Source organism: Falco cherrug, chromosome 10, assembly GCF_023634085.1.
Source record: "Falco cherrug isolate bFalChe1 chromosome 10, bFalChe1.pri, whole genome shotgun sequence".
NCBI lineage: Eukaryota > Metazoa > Chordata > Aves > Falconiformes > Falconidae > Falco > Falco cherrug.
The window spans coordinates 3,149,991-3,165,146 of NC_073706.1; the positions used below are offsets into that span (position 1 = coordinate 3,149,991).

Here is a 15,156-nt window from a genome sequence, read left to right on the forward strand (position 1 = left end):
TTTCAGGGGTGTATTTATTTAGGGGGAAGAGATATTAGATTTTGCAGAGGACCAAAGCTGTACCGGTTTGTGATCGTTGGGAGTACTTAATCTGATGTTATTACTGAGCGAACTGGATTTTTATAAACTTTGTGTTGTGGTTGTGCCCTCAAGTTCAGATGAAATTGTGTCTGTTTATCTGCAGAGGGAAGTGGAACTGAAGATTTCTGCCTTCCATGAGCTGTTTTGTTGCTGTTATTGTATGACACGGACAGTGAAATTTAATCTTTGGCTTGCCTAGCCTTAAGGCTAAAAATAGTTCACCTGTCATGTAAGGGAAAGTTTGAATACTATTAACTAGTACTTTGGGATAATGTAATGGGGGAGTGTCATGTCAGTGAAAGTGTTGGTCTATATAACCTCTGTTCTATTTTACTTTATTTTTCCTTTTCCCAGTGGCAGGTCTGTTCAGAGACCTAAAAAACAGGAAATCCATCTCTGCTGGCTGAAGCAGCAAGAGCTTGGTGAAATACTTTCTAACTGGAAGCCACTTGTACATGTATTACAACTAGTTAGCAAAATGTTCCCATGTGAGTTTTCTCTGATTATATAGATTTCGGAAGTTGTGCTTTTACAATTTCACTCGTTAAGGCATTGCTTTTACTGCAGACTTAACAGGTTTATTTCTGGCTCCAGCAGAAAGCAATTACTGCAGCTACCAAAATGTTGTGTATTGAACTAGAATATTCAGCTTCATAGTTTCTGAACCACTTTTTTTTTTTCCTCCTGGTAAAGCAGAATTTGGTGGTGTTATACCAAGATTAATTTGATTTGTAGTAGTTTGATTTTTAAAAATCAAACAAAAAAACCCCAAACCCTAACCCTGCAAAAACAAAACCATGGTTTGAGGCTTAATGCATGTCAGGGCGGGTTTTGTTGGCATGGTGTTATGTGGTTGCGTGAATTTTTTTGTTAGTGTTTTTTGGGGGTTCTTTGGTTTATTTAGTATGGGGGTTTTTTTTAAGATATTTATTTTGGTACAGCAGCATGTCATCTTATCTTTTTTTTTTTTTAATGTATGATGGCTAGCTGGAGACTTTGTGGTAGACTAGTTCTTAAAATCAAAGGGGAGATGAAAGCTCAGGTGAGGGTATTGTTCCCTGTTTTGGTGTCTAATTTGAATTCACCAAAATCAATGGCAATGCGCCTGTCAGCTTCCTGGGCACACACTACTCTTAGTGGTTCCAACTGCAGTGTGGCCTACAATTACTCACAGGAATAGAAACAGTGCAACAAATGCTGGATAAATTTGCAAATCTTCCTTCCTAAATGCTTTTGTGAAGAGTTCTTGCCTCTGATCTCACTGTTCCATGGGGGTTTCATGGATTTACTTGTTTTGTGAGATGTTTAAATCGTGTGTGCCTATTTCAGCATATATGCTTTAATGAAATTCCTGCTCAGTGTTAATAGAAACCAAGTTTTGGCACTCCAACCTGTTACACAGCCCAACTCTGCCAACTGCAGGCACCAGGTGGTCTGTGTGGTTTGAAGTCCACCACCAGCAGTAGCAGGAACTCAAAGTACCAAACCCTTGCAACAAGCTGTTTTCAGAAGGTGGTGGGGCTGCTGTATGCATCCATTGCTCTATCAAATGAGTCAATTGTGTGGGAAGTCTATCTGCAGCTGGTTTAAACAAATAATTGAAACATTTTCATCTATTTTTTACTGAAAGCTGGGCTTCTAGGAAGAAGCTCTGATGGTTTGCTATGTTTTCAGTTCTTGGCTTTTTGTTTGACTGCTGTGGGCCATAAGAACACTGATAACACTGTAATAATCACAGGTTTTAATCCTAGTTCTGCTATGTACCTCTTCAGTGTGTTGTGACAAGTTGACCTCCTTGTCTGTTTTCCCTCTCTAAAATGGAGATAACGATGACACTGTTAAGCGGGGTTATTATATGGGTAGGTACTTGAATGCATATAAGGATGCTAGCTGAAAACAAAGCTTAAAAAAAGTTTAGGTATGCCTATGTGTTATGTATATAACCAGAAGAATCTGTGCTCTTGGTTTAAGAGTGGGAGTATGATAGCCACAGTGTCATAGCAGGAGGGCTGAGAATGAGGTTAGATGAGTTTAGAGAGAACTCTGTACAATTCTCTTTTCTATTGGGTGATAAAGCTGATGCTTTTTGGCTACGGAGATCCTTGCCATGTTCCCGGTAGGGGACTGATTTTTCACACATCTCTGAGTGCATAGCCACTTAGTAAATTCCTAGGCTAAAATGTTTTCTTCCATCAAAAGCTTAGAGCTTTTGCGTTGTTAGTTGTTTTTTAGTTGTGTTTTTTTTTTTTTTTATAGACCCTTTGTAATTGAGCTGGAAATATCACCAGTAGCTGTGATTCAAGTGAAATTCCTGCTGCTAATTACACAGGCTTTTTGCTAAAGGTAGTAAATAGAAATCATTCATGGGTCCTTAGAGGCCTGAAAATCATTCAGTATTCATGGTAAATATATCAGGGAGCTTCATAAGAGAATCATTTTAAAACAAAGCCTGGTCAGCTGTTTAATAATTTACTGATGGTGATAGCAAGGAGAATATCTAATAACTAGCAAGACTGGCTTTCAAGTAGAAAATAAATTAGTGTTAGAGGAATGTTTTTTTTCAAAGAATCATAATTACTATTAGGGAAACATTTGGTTATCGTGTCAGTTCTCGATTGCTTTACAAGCACTTACTAAGGCAAAGACACTTTATTTGATGATTTAGGAAGCTGCAAAGCCAGACTTAGTCACATGACACTTATCTGAAATGGGCAGCTCTCAAGAGTTTTATAAAAGTCTAGTCTCAAAATATAAAAAATGTACTATTGGACTGGGTGCATTATCTGACGGCAGTCCATATTCACTGGTCTGCTATGTGAAGGGATGTGCCTTGACTTTGCCTAGCTGTATACAGCTATTTAGCTCTATTTTTAAAAGCTAATTTAGAATAGATATAGGAATTCAGTGGGAACTAGAAACCTTCCCAGGAAGGCAAGTCCTTGCTGTAGGATATCTTGCATCTGCTGGTGGCGCTGACTGTGGGGAAACCCAGATTACAGCCTGCAGAAGAACACTGAGGAGAAAAATAAGTGAGAACAGTCCTTGCCTGCGTCCTTCAAGTCTTGGGTGTCTATTTTCGTCCAAGTGGCCAGAGTTGGCCACCAAGGCAGCAAGGCCACCAGGGTGTTTTAGTAAATGTGGTTGTTATGGAGGGTTTCAGCCCCCTGGATGGGGGAGCCTAAGAACTGTAATGTGGAAAGTGGAGGGAGACGAGTGCTTGCATCCTTGTACTTGTCTTGAGGGTTCATCTGCAATGGTTGGTTGTGTTCATCTAAATAGCTTTAGATGGATTGTGCCAAGGGATGGGATGGCCAAAGGAGGAGGCAGAGTTGAACTAAGTAGTGAAGAAGAGGGTGGGAGGAGGTTTTGAGTTTCCTGCAGGTCTTTTGTCTCTAGCACCGTATTGGCATGTAGAAGAAATTGTTCCTTTGTTTCCCAAGCTAATAAAGCTCTGTTGTGTGATACTGTGTTCCTGCCTCTTCTGCTAATGACTGCTAATGACACAGTGCTGTAGCACTGAGAGAAAAATATAGCCTTAACAAACCCTGATGAATCTGTATGTCTTAGAAAGGGATTAAGTGATACTTTTTGAGGAGGGAAGAGTAAAGACAAAGTAATTCTCTTTGTTTTTTTCTAATGCTGCTCTGTATTTTTCCAAATACTTGGTAAAGTTTGTACTTAAAGGTGGTGCCATAGTAAATTCCTAACAGGAAATATTTTTTTATCATTATGTTGGCTTACAAATTTCTGTAGATTCTATTAGATGAGCTTCATGATCGATCCATTTAAAATCTAGAGTTTTGCTCTAGAATTTGCAAGTTTTCTCTACACTGCTTTCCTGAATGAGTGTGTAATGGATGTGACTAGTCACAATTCATTGGCATGTTGCTGGGGCTGGCATTTAACATGCTGAGCAGGATGAAAAGCTTACAGAACCTGCTTTCTTCATGTGGGCTCAAATCCCTCAGGTGCAACTCATGAGAATAAGTGAATGTTTTATGGTTAACTGTGAGCTAACACACATTGTCATAATTTTCTTATTTTTAAAATTCTACCTTTCACTAATGTTTTAGGCCTCTTTCTCCTCCTAGACAACTCCTTATATTGATCACTTCTGGGGTACATGCACACAGTGACAGATGCTGCTTTTATCTGCAAAATGGGAGTGAAAAACGTGCTGTGGGTTCACATGCATGCAGTGCTGAAAGTTTCTTGCTTTTCTTTTTTGACAAACTCTGCTTTTGTAAACTTGGCAAGTTAGAGCTGTTGAGAGCACTCTTTGCTGAACTCTGTTCTTTGCTGATTAACTTAAATGGCCTTTACTGGTGTGTTTATATATATATATTTAACTTTGCTTTAATCTCAGTTGGGAACTTGCGAAACGTGCTTTGACAAATCTTAACTTTCAAATTAGGATTCTACAATTTCTTGGAGGGAAGACAGAGTGAGGTAGTGAAAGAAGTGGCGGTGGTTTTTCATACAGAGTTTGATGTATTGGGAGGAAAAAAAATGACTTACAGATGTGTTAGCAAGAGTTGAACTTGCCATAGTTGTTCATTCTTCCTTCTACCTCTGAAAATGAAGGGAAGATAAGGAGGAAAAGATACCGTAGAAGCAGAATTTGTATGAAGATATCTGGAAAATATACGTGTACACTGAAGATCAACAATTCCTTCAGTCACAAGTTAAACTGATAGTAAGTTTGGTGTGATGCAGTAAGCCAAGTAGTCTTACGATCATGCTTCATATTTCTGCCTGAGCCTCTCTTGCTTCCAAATAAGCTTTGGCTGCAAAAGTACATAATAATATTCTCACTAATCAATTACTTGGCTTGTAAAGAGGAGCTTTTTGGCATTATTGGTGTGGCAAGGTGTGACGTAGGCCTGCTAAAGTGAATGCCCAGTAAATTCAGGACATAAGAGCCTTATGTTGATTATGCTGCCCTGTCACCTTCTGACAGGCTTTACTGTTTAATTATTCATCACATTTATTATAGTAATTTCTGATGGTCCTGTTGCTCTAGGCATCGTATATGTGGGGTCTCTGTGCCCAAGAGGTTTCAATTTCCAGGGCAGGTACGTGTAACGGGTGTTGTGGTTTGGTTTAACCCAGCCGATCTCCTCATGCCTAACTCAGATGTCATCAGGGGACTGAAACTCCAAGGTTCCATGTGCAGTTGGTAAAGAGAGGGAGAGGCTCTTCCACGGGACAAATCGGTTGGCTCTAAGATCAAAATCATACCCTGTGGGTACTTCTATTTTCACCGTCTCTCCAGTTAGTATGGAGCAACAAGGCTCTTAATTCAGTTGCTTGCACTGGGGTGAGCCCTGGTAAGAGTGAACTGTAAGATAGCAATAAGTAGGTGAGAGTTCCCTTATTTTAAATGAATTGGCTTGAGATAAGGAAAAAAGGAGGGGGGAGAGGAGGTTGGAGAAGGCAGAAGAACATGTATTGAAATGCTGTGGAGGAGTAAAGGAAGAGAAATGAAAGGAACAGAGTTGGGGAAAAGAAATTGGGTTGAAATTCTAGAAAGGGCTCCAAATAATTGAGGCTTTTTGTTTGTTTTCTGAGGTACCTCTGCTGACTTCTCTTCTTTGAATTGGGTATTTGTGGTCTCTAACAGTTAAGTGTGTGAGCATGGCTTATTCTTCCCCTTATTTACAGGCAGAACATACTGGTAGAGGGATGACTTCTTCCCATGTTCAAATGTGAAGCCAAAGCAAAAAGTCTGGGCTGAGTTTCTACTTTCCTCAAAAAGATTCTTGACATGAGGTAAATAATATATGGGGTGGGGAACACTGGATGACATCGATGGAAGGGGAGGAATGACTTTCATCTAGAGGTGCTAGCCCAGTCACCCTTGTTCCATCACTTCCTTCTGTTGCCACAGTAAGTGTGCTCTGTCATTATGACTGGAGGTGGGGGAAAGTACCAAAAGCTGTGAAAGTTGCATTTGGAATTCTTTGTTTTCCTGAGTGTAAGTGACCCTGAAGTCTTGACCACAAATTTTTAGAAATATTCATTAAAGTAGAGCTCTTGCTAATGCCTGCCCCAGAAACTGGGCTTGGAGTGGTCTAAGTGGAATGCAACTGTAACTTGGCCTCCCTTTACAGCTGACAGATTAGATGGCTATTTCTGAATCCCAATAGATTGACATCCACAATGATATAATATCACTTTTAGAAGTGTTTCTGAGGTCTCCTATTGCAATCAGAATATGTGAGTTCCCTGAGGTAGATGGCAACAAATTTACGTCCCCTACCTGGCTGAGCTGTCATTTCTTGTGACTAATGAAAAGGCGTCTGCTTCCCTATTTAATGGCAGCATCCTCCGTGTAGCTGTGCAGAACATGTGTAACCACCTGCTTGATAATACATATGTAATCCACAGCCCCATTTTGTAGTGTTAAATCAAGAAAACTTTATTCTGAGCAAAATTTCACAGAAGCTTTTAATAAGGAAAGCAAGCAGTGTCAAGGACTAGTGCTTGGAGTTTATTATGATACACAAAAGTGATGAAACCCAGGTAAAACATAAGTTTATACCTGTTTGGTGCTTTGGAAACAGCTAAAAATAATAGAATGAGAGGAAAAACATTCCGTGCAGAAGACGCACTCAAGGTACTACTGAGTCAGAAGATGGTAGTAATGACACAAACATTCCTTGCCTTTTGTTTTTTACCTTGAAAAATAAGTTCCAGGTAGCACTGTCAGAATGGGAACTTTCTAAAACAGTTAAAAGGCTAATTTATAAAATAAAAAAATTAAAAGGAAAATACTGAATAAAAACTCAAAAGTTGGCTAAGCAAGTCTTCCCCTGCCCGCTCTCGTTCTAGGGTCAGCCTTGTCATTCAGGCTTGCTTTCATCAAGCAATGCAGTGGCTTCCCGCAAAGGCTGCAGCATCTGTTCTTGGGTGCTTAGGAAAAGCCTCTCTGTTCCCTCCAAGGCCCGGCTGTGTATCTGTTCCTGCTCTGTGCAGTCTCCCTAGCTGTGCTGCTGATCCCTTTTAGCTGGATCTGATTCCCCAGCCCCACCCATCCCACCCGCCCCCATGTCATCTCAACCTGCATATGAGGAGCTTTCTCCCCTGAGCATGTTCAGGTGTTTTCCGAAGGGAATATCCCCTCTCCCAGTGCAGGGTTTCAACCACCTTGAGCCAGCAGCCAGCATGAAGAGCCAGCTGCTGCCTCTTCTGCTGTTCAGCTTTTTGAAAGAAGTACAGTGTACAGTAAGGCACAGACAGGTAAACTTTATGTTGTGTATTACAGCTGTGTCTGCGGTTTCATTAATTTTTATCTATAAATTGAGTTACAACTGTGAGAAATAGTGTTTTATTTTAGGAAGGCATTTATCAGAGTTCTCTGACCCTTATTCTATTATGTAGGAACTCAAAGAGTTTAAGTTCAAAATTCACTGCTAATAGAGAAGAATTGTTGGGCTGTTTGACATTTTCGGACTACTTCAATGTTGTCACCTTGCTGTACCTTCCTACTTGCTTGTGTCTGCCCATGGTATTAATATATTGCTTTTTCATGATACAGCGTTGTTGAGATAAGCTGCTAGATCCAGGCCTTTTTGGCGTTTCCTGGGAAGTGTCATTGTGTTCATGTATAAAGGTGAACTTGTATTTCTGAAATAATTGATGGCTGGTAGTTAGTGGTGTTTTTTTTATCTTCAGAATGGAAGAAACTTATTAAGGAGGATGATGCATGAGAGATCAATGCCAATGTGTCTGACATCAATTAATGATTTCATCATGTAACCAGATTAAAAGCAGCAGCTGGTATCTGTATTTGCACACATAGTTATCTGCAAATGTGCTGATAACTTGGTGGGAGTGGAAAAAGAGACAAGTTGGCACTTAAAGGGTACAGGCAACTAGGCAGAGGTCTTCTCCCTGATGTTCACTGAGCTGGCCCGCTATTAACCCCGCAGTATTTAAGGTGATGCCCAGCTGTGGTATTGGTTTCTTTTTTTCCTGTAGGGATGGAGTGTCTGTACATACATGTGTACATATGTAAATACGGGTGAAGCTGTGCCTATATGGAGAACTGAAGCCAATGCTGGAGACATGTTTTTATTTTTTATAATAAAAATTGGAACTGGGAAGACAAATTGGTGGAGTTGCAAGTGATATCAGGAGAACGGCACAATGTGTTAAGTTTCTTTAACCCCCCTCTGCCCACCAGTGACAACTAGAACTTAACAGATCACATTCTAGACCCAAATTCACAGTGCACAATATAAGTAAGTAGACTTAATCCAACCTTTGAACTTTTCCTGAAGCTTTCACTCACAAATCCTGCTGACTAATTTGCAGGAAAGATAATGCATAATAGGTTGTTCTGCAGTGAAAGCTGCATTTGTTTTTTGTGTTTATTTGTAAGCATATACATACTGCTTGCTTTTGGAGAACAAAATAGTTTACCATAATGGATCGGACTGATCTTCATGTGTACTGAACTTGTCAAAGATGAGGTTCTTTTTATGGACCCATTGGGTCCGTGCACATGGAACAAAGTCTCTCCTGTATCTCTAAGAACTTGTCTATGCCCAGATAGCTGAGTGGCAGTCCTGTTTTGGTGACCTCTGTACCACCAAAGCAGTCCATAGAACTGCAAAAAGATGTTTTCTCATCCTTTAAAAAAGTGCACGTGTTGCGGAGTATTCATCTTATTCTTAGGAAGAACTGTGTTGTCTGTAGGGGCAGTAGTAGCCTGGCTACTGCCTGTGAGCTGCGTTCTGCTGGAGGTATGACAGACGTATGCATTTAAAGTGGATTGGATGAGTTCCATGTTTCTATGCTGGCCTGGTAGCAGGCTTGGATATTTACAGACTAACTTGCTTGTTAAGTACTTCAAAACCATACATATTGATTCAAGTCCATGAGTTGACTTTTTTTTAAAAAAAAATTTATATGTAGTCTTTGTTAAATGCATCTATTTGCTTTCAGTTGTTTAGTTCTTTGTTTTCCAGGGGCAAGCCGTATCATTTGTGGGTAAGAATTAAATTTTCTTCCCTCATCTGACACAGTGAAGGAGCAGTTTTATGGAGTCAAGAAGCCTCAAGCAATAGGCTCAAGGAGACTTCAGAACTTGGGTTAATGCTTTTTTTTTTTTAAGCCACTTGAGACCTTGCTTGAGTTATTACTAACAGCAAAACAAGCTATGATTATATACAATAGGATGGGATCAGACTTAGAACTTAGCTTTTGCCATTTTTACAAAATGTTGTACAGGACACACTAGCCCAGAAAAGTATGGATCTAGCAAGACCATTTTGTAGGGGTTTTAGTTCTTTGTGCTAGCTCAAAAGCTGCAGATTATACAAAAGCATGGTCATGTGTGTTATTCCTTGGTTAATGTCAGGATTTTGGAGCATAGCTTCTCCCTGTCTTGCTTGATGGTTTATGACTGGACCAGTATTGTGGCCTTGTTTGAGTTTCGGTGGTTCCCTTGGCTGTTGGCATCCCCGATGGCATCCCTGTTTTGTTTTTAACTTGCACATTCCTGATCTGCAGCATGTTTTCTCATTGCCGCCCTTCAGTGATAAACTTATTTTTAATAGTTGGATTACATCCTACCACTATACACCCAGGCCTCAAAAACAATGTTGCTGTCTGAAAGACTGTTTCGGTCCTTTTATGTTGCAGATATCTATTGACTTTGTCATCAGTATATTCCATTAATAACCACTGGCTGGCTTCTAATGTAAAAATTAAACTTTAACAGGACTTTCCTGCCTGTTAACCTCATGTGCCTGTGATCTCTGCTTGAAGCCCAGTCTTGCTGCCTTTCTCTTTCAAGTCTGTTCCTTGTGGCGTATATTTTCTGTAATACTGTTTATTTTCCTATGTGCTGTTCAACTAGATGTTCTGGTAAAACAGTGATAGACGTGACCTGATCATATTTGTTTCATTTACAAAATTACCTGTGTCATGGGGTTCTGTTTTTATTTTTTTTTAAAGGTTGGATCTGCCTAATTTCCATTTGAATATCCATGTTATATCTTAAACTTATTTTTTTTTGTTTAGCTCTACAACTGTATTCCTTCATAGTTGTTTCTACCAAAGACCTTGTACACTGTGGAAAAATAAGAGGCTCCTGTGTTGATACTGTGCTTGTTGTTCAGCAGTTGGATTATTACCAGCTCAGTGTTGCCATTGTTAGACCTTCACTTCAGGGTTTGGGGTTTTTTTCTGCTATTATTTGCCCAACTTTAGTTTATCCTGTCCTCACTGCAGTCATCCTGCTTCTTCTCTTGTTCTTTGTTTTCCTTAAAGTTTTTAAGTTCAGACAATTCTTTATACAGTTTCAGCTGATTTAGTTCAGCCTAATGTTTCACTTTACACTGTTTGATGCCTAAGACATAGTTGTCTCTTCTGATCAGTCCTTTTTCCAGATTCTTGTAGATAGTTTATTTCTAACCTCTTTTTGCTTTATCGAGTTAGAGGTAAGGATCTTCTCTCTTCTACCCTTCTTCACCTTGCTTATGATGCAGATTTTTTTTTCCTTAGGTTGGCACCTTCACTTGAAGTATTAAACTAGGTGATTTACTGAGGTCCTAGGAGCTTAAGCAGTGGAAAGCAGAAAAGCTTATCAGATCTTTGTCACTCTGAACACAAATGCTAGACTTGCTCATTTCTTCCCTTTAATTTATTTGAAAACAACAGGTGATCATTTGATTTAGGGTTTTTTTATTTTTACAGCTTGTTGTTTGCTACAGTTTTCTTCATTTCTTACCAGCACCATCTCTGTTTCAAGACTCCCTGTTCTTTTTGTCCAAGCAACTTGCATTGATACAAGAATTATTCCAGCAGTTTCTGACTATGCCTACTGTGCTGATTGGATCCTTTCTACTACCCAGCAAACTACTTAGTGATGTTTTCTTTCTCCTTGCTGTTCTGTTCTCTGCTTTCCCTTTTATCTCCAATCGCATACTTGTTTATGATTGTCCTTATACTTGACAAAAGACAGTGGCATGCCATGCTTCTTGAAGTGATGCTGATGACCATACTTCATTGGTTGGGGAAGGCTATTTTTGGAGACTCTGTGTGTGGGGTTTGGTGTTTTTTTCCTTTCATTTATTTTTTTGCAAGTCTCTCAAACTCCGCTCTGGGTAGGGATGCTGAATACTGCTTTGGGAAGAGTATCAGCTGCAAACTGATGTTGTCTCCGTTGGCTAGCAGGGTAGCACTCTCACTTGACCAGACAAGTGTAGCAATGTGAAATTCTTCAACAGTGACTTCAAAATGTCAGGCTTTGGCCTTTCAGTGCTAAAACCACAGGCCTGCCTGACAAACACCACAACTTCTTTGGTGTTTTCTCTTCGTTGAAGATGAGATGGTTGGGGGCAGCGAGGCCTGTGCCCTGTGTTCGCAAGCAAGCAGCCTGCTGCTGCTCCCAGCACCATGGGATGCAGGGCCCACCGCAGGGCCTGCCTCTGCCCCTAGGGCCCATGGCAAGGCCTTGCCTGCCCCCCACATGGCCTGCCCCTGCTCTCAGGGCTCATGGCCCAGCCTCGCCTGCCCACACAGGGCTCTCCACATGGCCTGCCATGGCTCACAGGGCCTGCGGCCCAGCCTCGCCTGCCAACTCTGGGCACGCTGCAGGGCCTGCCATGGCTCACGGGGCCTGTGGCATGGCCTCACCTGCCCACTCGCCACCCAGGAGCCTTTGCAAGGGCCACAGTCTGTCCCAGGCAGGACAGTGTGTCAGGATGGTGCCAGAGGACATCCATGGCCTTAAAGGCAAATCATCTTTGTGGGTGACTTCTGAGTCTCTGGAGCTCTCGAGTATTTCACACGAACTACAAAACAAGTTGTAAACGCAAGCTGGTGTCAATGGTGGTGTTTCTCCGCTAGTTTAGTGCAGGGCCGAGGTAACAGAACGGCAGCACGGGCGAGAGCTCTTGCTGCCGCTAAAGAGCCGGTGCGGGCCCGGGGCCCTGCGAGCGCTTTCGGGCCGTGCCAGGGCCCTCTGCGGGCGCGGGGCAGCGCAGCCGCAGCCGGTGCAATACCGCCCCCTAGGGGCGGAGCCGCCGCTGGCACCGCCGGGCCGGGGCGGGGGGCGCACGGCGGCGGTGGGGGGTCTAGCGGGGGCGCCGGCTGCTCTCGCACAGCGCCGTACTGCCGGCGTGCCCGGCGCCGCCGGGGCGGCTTCGGAAAGTTGGGCGGGTGCCTGGGGTGCCCCCGTCGTGCTGGCCGTTAAGCCGGCGCTTTATGCGGGTGGGCAGCGCTTTGCTTTCCCTGTGCAAATTGCAGCTGGGGTGGCTGGTCGGTGTCCGGATGTCTCCATGTTTCGCGCCTTTTTTTTTTCTTTTTCTTTTTTTTCCTTCCCCCCATTCGCTTGAAAGGCACGCTTTTTCGGTAGAGAGGTTGCCAGTGGAAAGCAATTTTTAGAATTTTGTTCAGGATTGTGTCTCTGCCTGTGTATGCAGCCCGCGAGCGCAGCAGTGCGATTCGGTATTTAGCAGTTAACTCTCTCGAAAATAAAGTGAATAATAGTGGAAAAATACAAATTTTCAGCCGCAAATGCCTGCGCGCTGTGTGTAAGAGCCGCTGTAACAAGGGACCCTGGGCGAGCCGCGGTTCACAGCTCGCCCAGCCCGGAGCTTAGCGCACCGCGCTGCGTGTGCCCGCCGTCCGCTGGAGCCGGGCAGGGGCGGGAGAGGCGGCTCGGCTGCCGCGGTGCTGCGCTCCAGCCGCTACCGGTAGCAGATCGGCGTGTGTGCGCAGCTAGGCTGGAAGAGGGATTACAAATACATAAAAAAATAAAAAATAAAACAACCCCAAACCCCAACGCACAGCCCCCAGCCCAGCCCCCAGCCCGCTGAGGAAGCCGCCCGCTCCGTGGGAGGGGGGACGCGGGGGGCTGCCCCCCGCCGCGGCGGGGCAGCGGGGCCGGCTCTGCGCGGGCGCGGCCGGCGCTGGGCTCGGGGGGAGCCTCCCGCCCGCCCCCCGCCCGCTCCCCGAGCCGCCCGCCGCCACTTCGGCGGCTCCTCCGAGCAGCACCGCGGCTCCGGCTGCCGGGGCCGCCGCCGCGCCGAGCCACCAATGCGGGGGATACCGGCAGGGAGGCAGCGGCACCGCGGCAGCGGGGAGGGCAGGTGAACTCCGGGGAAGGATGCTCGGCGTCGCCGCGATCGTCTTTCTCCTGCAGCTCTTGCCCAAGGCGGAGGGACAGGTCTTCGCAGGTGAGTGCCGCCCGCAGCCCGCCGCTCCCCGCAGCGCGGCTCTCCGCGCCCGCCGCTTCCCTCCCCGGCCCCCCGGGCGTGCCCCTGGCTGCGGGGCGGCGAGCCCCGGGGCAGGCAGACCCCCCCCAACCCCCCTTTTCCAGCCCCTCGGCCTCGCTCCCCGTGCGAAACCCGGGAGCGGGCAGGGATGGAGGCGTCCCCGGGAAGGCGGCTGCTCGGCGGGGGAAGAGCAGTTTTGTTGAAAGTCGTTTTTTTCCGGCGAGGTGGGCGCGGGGCCGAGCCCCGGTGCTGCCGCGGTGCCCGCGCTGGGCTGGGGGAGGCTTTACCGTGGGCCCGCAGCCCCCTGCCCGGGCTGCCTTTCGGACCGGGGAGGCTCGCTCCTCGGAAAGTTGCGTGCGGTAGGAGATGGAAGCATCGCCTTTATTCTTAGATTCACGACATTTGAGCCCTTTCTGTAGTACGAGCCTCCCCGGGCGCAGGGCAGGAGCTGGGCTGGGGAGCCGCCTGTCTCCCCCAGCCGGGCGAGGGGCGCTGGGTTGTGCCCAGGAGCCTGGGGCAGCCCGCTCGCCCCGCTGGTCTCGCAGCTCCGGGAACTTTCGGGGGGGCAGCTACTCGGACTGGCTCCTTCCCAGTTGTCACTCTCTCTGTCGCTCAGATGTTAAGGAATACTTCGCTCCCTGGCATGTGTACAGTAATAGCAGCCAGCTATTCCCCCCCCCCCCCCCCCCCCCCCCCCCCCCCAAGTTCCTTCGGGCATAGTTTGAATTACTTGAAGATGACAGGTGCTTATAGAGCTGGGAGAAAGCTTTCTCCTCTTGCGCTATTTCATAGGTAAACTAAAGGTATGTGTGGTCCTGTTTTTCTCTTGGATCTCATAATACCACACTAATTGTCTCACAGCAGTTTTTCTTTATACTAAAAACCCAAACATTTGTAACTTTCTTCTCGCCTGACTTCATGTAGCTTTCTAAGTCGGTGGATTTGTAAAATAATTTCTTCACCTATCTGTATATTTAAAACAAGTAAAAAACCCCTATGCAGCATTGCTTACTGTAGGGATAAATCCCAGTGCTTGGGACTTGGTTTCGTACCTCCAACACGCCTGAGTTTAGTTCATCTCGAACAGTGGAAGATCCTTCCTAGGTAAGACCTAGAGCCTGAAAGACTTTGTCTCGACCCTTGACAGTGGGCATAGCGCAGGGTGGGGGGATGCGGGGCAGTGTGGGTGCTGACTGGACCTTCAGCTGCCCAGGGCAGGGTGCTTGGCAAGGAGTTTGGGTGCCAAGGGCCAGGCGGGCACAGCAGAGCCTGGTCAGCTCCCTCAAGTAGATGTTGTCATCAGTCCCGCACGGTTTGACACCACCGTGGTATCTTGTTTACATTGCTAGGCAACTGCACACATCTGCAGATTTATTAGAAAGGCTGGGAAATCTAACCTAGTTAAATAGCTTCTTCATTGAGTTAGAAATATGTGGAGTTATTTTTTTGTTTTGTTTTCTTTTTCCTCTCTCTTCCAACAGTGTTTTTGTGCTCTTGACACTTGTCGTATGTATCAGTTGAGATCTCGGCTTTTGATGAATCATTTTAGCCAGATGCTTAGAAAGAAGAGTGTTCTGTGAAAATAGCAAACTTTGAAGGGGGCAGAAAGCACTTGGTATTTGAAGGAAATAACAATGTAACTTGAGCTACATACGTGCAAATTTAGGGATTAACCAGATGTGTGTGTTTTGTGTTTTTTTTTTTTTTTTTTTAATAAAGCCATGAAATGCTTTGTTTTAATCATCAGTTCAGTGGGAATAGTGACCATGACACTTTCTAATAATTAGCGTCACCTTTCACCTCCTGTTATAGTATGCTTCTTCGCATTCAAAGCAAGAGGAGT

At 44.7% G+C, this 15,156-nt stretch overlaps 1 protein-coding gene across 2 annotated transcripts in view; it reads left to right on the forward strand.

Annotated features, from left to right (window-relative positions):
• Positions 1-12,978: 12,978 nt before the first annotated feature.
• The window catches only part of PTPRT (protein tyrosine phosphatase receptor type T), a 453,418-nt gene continuing 451,240 nt past the window's right edge, over positions 12,979-15,156 (forward strand). For both annotated transcript variants that reach the window (XM_055722799.1, XM_055722800.1), the window contains exon 1: positions 12,979-13,274. In XM_055722799.1, coding sequence (XP_055578774.1) covers positions 13,205-13,274 — 70 coding nt within the window. In that variant the 5' untranslated portion in view covers positions 12,979-13,204. The remainder of the gene's footprint in view (positions 13,275-15,156) is intronic.